The sequence below is a fragment of the Adiantum capillus-veneris genome, chromosome 22 (genome assembly GCF_014529385.1).
Source record: "Adiantum capillus-veneris isolate H3 chromosome 22, ASM1452938v2, whole genome shotgun sequence".
NCBI lineage: Eukaryota > Viridiplantae > Streptophyta > Polypodiopsida > Polypodiales > Pteridaceae > Adiantum > Adiantum capillus-veneris.
The window spans coordinates 148,642,500-148,646,568 of NC_140952.1; the positions used below are offsets into that span (position 1 = coordinate 148,642,500).

Consider the following 4,069-nt stretch of genomic DNA (forward strand, 5'->3'; position numbering starts at 1 on the left):
TTATCTAAGGTCAAATTAAATTAATAGATATTATTCACAAGGATTCTAAAGAATCTTTGTAAATAATGTATATTTATAAGATGATATCACAAAAAATCAAATAACTCATTAATTAAATATGCTTATTAAATTTATAATGTCACAAATTTAGGTTCTCAATATCCGTATGTGACTCGATCACGGCACGTGACCCACCCTTGGACATAATTGTAATTTTTTGCATCTTGTTCCACTTTACTGAATAAACATGGAGAGAGAGTGAGAGTAAATGAGATGCACCCAAGATCTATGAAGAAAACGCTCGATTTATCTAAGTTTATGTGTAAGATTCAAAATTTATAAGCAGGAGAAGCGATACTAAGGGCCCTCACATATTGGCAGTGTGCTCGCTCTTTGCCTCACAACCCACCAATGGCAACAAGGCAAGCAAGATCTGGGCACGCTGGAGTTTACACATTGCCATTTTTGAATGCAGCCACGATCCTACGTGACAACTTACTTATGCCATTTTTGTGGCTATTTTGGACAACAAATTCATGCTTCCTAGAAATGACCTTAACAACTTTAGCTAATTAGCAAGCACTGTTACTTTCTCTTTACAAATAGCGGGCAATACGTATGTAATGATAAGCCCTAGTAACCCACCTTCAAAATTGTGAAAATTGGGTGCCATTTTTTGGACGGCAGCCCATATTCAAATGGCGGTGTGTAAAGGCGCTAAGGAACAAAGACCTCTTGCTCGGTGGAGTAAGCGATGAAATTGTGGGTGCCATTAGGCATGGGCATGGCATGGGCAGAGTTTTGGTAGATGCAGATATCGTAATCCGAGGGGTGAAGATTGTACCTGGTCTCCTTGGCGACGCTCCACCGCACGATCCTGTTGGGTTTGGCCACGAATACCCTCCGGGTGGTGACAAACTCCGTCTCGTGGTAGGCGTGCCCTTTGAAGTTGTTGCAGTACTTCCATCGCCTGCTGAAGGTCCCGAAGAAATCGTAAGGCGCTCTGTTCTTCCCAAATACGTACAGCTTGATCACCCGCACCAGCTCCGACGCAACGCGGTCGTACATCCTGTACAGAGGAGTTCTGAAGAAATCCAGCACGCACAGCAGCACACTCAGAATCCCAGAGTACGTTTGATAGCCCCTTCCTTGCAGCATCAAGGGTATGGTTGCTAGAAACGTGAGGAAGCCTGTGGTGAATGTGTCGTTGAAAGTGAACATGAGCAGCGCCTTCCTGGAAACGAAGAACCCATGGTCCTCTAAGAGCATCTTATCCAAGAGCTGCCTTCTGGACAGGGTGAATGTCAGGGCAGTGCCTGCAATCGGCGTCGCATAGTGGAGCCCGCTGGGCTCCATGCAGTCAGACATGAACGCGAGGCGCAGGAAATCACCTGTGAAGGCGATGTAGGTGCCATGCTGGGCTTCGATTTGCACAAAATCGCCCTGCTGATCTATAACAGTGAGCCCAAACCTGGGGATTTGCTTATTTCTGATAGGGGGATTTGCCAACCATGCGTCAGTCCAGGGACGCTCGTACTCCCTGCTTCTCGGGTCTTTCTCATCAATGATGACACAGATCTCCGGTCTCCACAGCTTGTAGATGGAAGCCGGCAGAGCTGCCAGCAGGACGCACACAATGTCGTTATTTCTCACCATCTGCCAGACTGCATACGCAAACTGCAGCCACGCACAGCTCTCCGACCCAAACCAATCGATGATGCTGATCATCATTTCCGGCCTGCTCAGACAAGCTAGAAATGCACAGAAAGTAGCGAGGGCCCAAGCACCCTCCAGCCACAGGGCAAGCTACACCATGACTTGTTTAGAATTGTCGTAGGGTTGCGTGCCTATCCTTATCATCAACTCAAAGTATCATCTACTCAAAGTAATATCCTTAAAGAAGGTCAATGTCCAACAGGATGTAACTTATACTTCGAGGGACTACGGTGTAAACAGCCCGTGCTTATTAATTGCATCCTTTTCTGGCCTGCAGAAGGTCATAGGGGAAGGCTGAGAAAATGTACATCCTTTGAGTTGTTTATAGAGAGGTTAAATCTTTTGAGTTGTTTATATAGAGAGGTTTTGATAGAAGGTCATAGGGGAAGGTTGAGAAAATGTACATGTTTTGAGTTGTTTATAGAGAGCTTACATCTTTTGAGTTGTTTATAGAGAGGTTTTGATGGTGGACAGGTATCCTCTTTGATTGAAAAGGAAGGTCTTATACATGTTATATCTGTTGGAATTAGGGTTCCAGAGAAACGCACACAGCTTGGAGAAGACGAAGGAAGCTCAAAGCACACAATAGAGAGTGTATTACTTAGTGTGCAATGGAAAGATAGATAGCCCTAGAGTGATGGGCATATATACAATGCACGGGGAAAAAAACCTCCTAAAGAGGGAAAAAATGCCCCGGCGGTCCTAGTGTGTTCACACACATCACTACAACATGTATATGGTAACAAATCCCCCCTGGAGTGATGCGGTGAACGAGAGCTGGCACATGAGTAAAGGGAAGTGCCATGCCCTGAGGACATGATCAGTGCACAAAGGGGAGTAAGCCCAAAGCTTTGCCGAAATCTTCAAGCTTCTCACGAGACAATGCCTTTGTAAAAAGATCTGCAAGGTTGTCCTGTGTTGGCACATAAGCCAAGCTGATCTCTCCTACTGAGAGCCTCTCCCTGACATAGTGGTAATGCACCTCAATGTGCTTTGTGCGAGCATGAAATACTGGGTTCCTCGCAACTGCCAATGCGCTCTGATTGTTAGTGTAGATAGTGTTGGCAGTGTCATGTCCAACACTCAAATTAACCATAAGGCGTCCGAGCCATACATACACAGTGAACCGTAGCTGTGAAGACTGCCATGTACTCAGCCTCACAACTCGAAGTGGCCACAGTAGGTTGCTTCTTGCTCAACCATGATATACATGAACTACCAAGCATGAAACAAAAACCACTTGTGGACACTCGCGTGTCAAAACAACCAGCCCAATCTGAGTCCGAAAAAGCATGTAAGTCTGGCGGCAATGATCCCCCCTTGGGATAAAACAAGCCAAGATGTAACGTGCCACTAAGGTACCGGAAAATCCTCTTGACAGGCTGCCAATGCTTGAACCCTAGGCTATGCATAAATCTGCTGAGCTGTGAGACTGCAAATTGAATATCCGGCCTCGTGCTGCATACATAAATGAGGCAGCCAACAACAGTTTGGTAAATAGTGACATCAGCAGGATGACCAGCATCATGTAGACTCAACTTCAAACCTGTTTCCATGGGAGTGGCAATAAGTTTGCAATCCTCCAGTCCAAACTTACATAGCAATGTCTCTATGTAACTTTTCTAACACGAGGCAATACCACCATCACGCTGCTTAAACTGTATACCCAAGTAATGATGCAACATCCCCAAATCTTTCATCTTGAAAGTAGCATTCAAATCACCCTTAAATTCAACAATATGTCTCTCATTTGGTCCAGTGATTAGCAAATCATCGACATAAAGAACCACAATGAGAAGTACATCACCCTCACGCTTTACATACAATGTGCTTTCTGTTGGAATGTTACGAAAGCCTCGTTTGACCAAATGAGTGTCAGCTTTCTCATACCAAGCACGAGGAGATTGCTTCAACCCAAACAAAGCCTTCTTACATCTGCACACTTTGTCCTCTTGTCCTTTTATGACAAAACCGGGAGGTTGTGTTACATAAACTTCCTCAAATATGTCACCGTTCAAGAAAGCAGTAACAATGTCTGATTGATGTACATCCCAACCAAAATGAGCTGCCAATGCACATAGAAAAGGCACAGAAGTCATACGACAAGTCGGAGAAAAAGTCTCTTCATAATCTATGCCTTTTTATTGTGCATAACCCTTTGCAACAAGGCGAGCCTTATGGTGACCGATCTCACCATCCGGCTTGCATTTCAACTTGTAAACCCACTTTGTACCAATGGCCTTTTTGCCAGGAGGCAAATCACATAATGTCCATGTATCATTTTCTATAAGTGCATCGTATTCTGATTGCATGGAAGCCATCCAATTTTTTGAATTCTGTGCTTCATCAAAAG

General features: G+C 44.6%; 1 protein-coding gene across 1 annotated transcript; it reads right to left on the bottom strand.

Annotated features, from left to right (window-relative positions):
• Positions 1-260: 260 nt before the first annotated feature.
• Positions 261-1,899, bottom strand: LOC147430409 (uncharacterized). Its single transcript, XM_086495728.1, has one exon. It carries the CDS (start codon positions 1,729-1,731, stop codon positions 718-720), a length of 1,014 nt encoding a protein of 337 aa, XP_086351854.1. The 5' UTR covers positions 1,732-1,899; the 3' UTR covers positions 261-717.
• Between the last annotated feature and the right edge of the window lie 2,170 nt (positions 1,900-4,069).

Coding starts and splice junctions, on each gene's coding strand:
- LOC147430409 (XM_086495728.1), bottom strand. CDS start 1,731: ATGATGATCAGCATCATCGATTGGTTTGGGTCGGAGAGCTGTGCGTGG.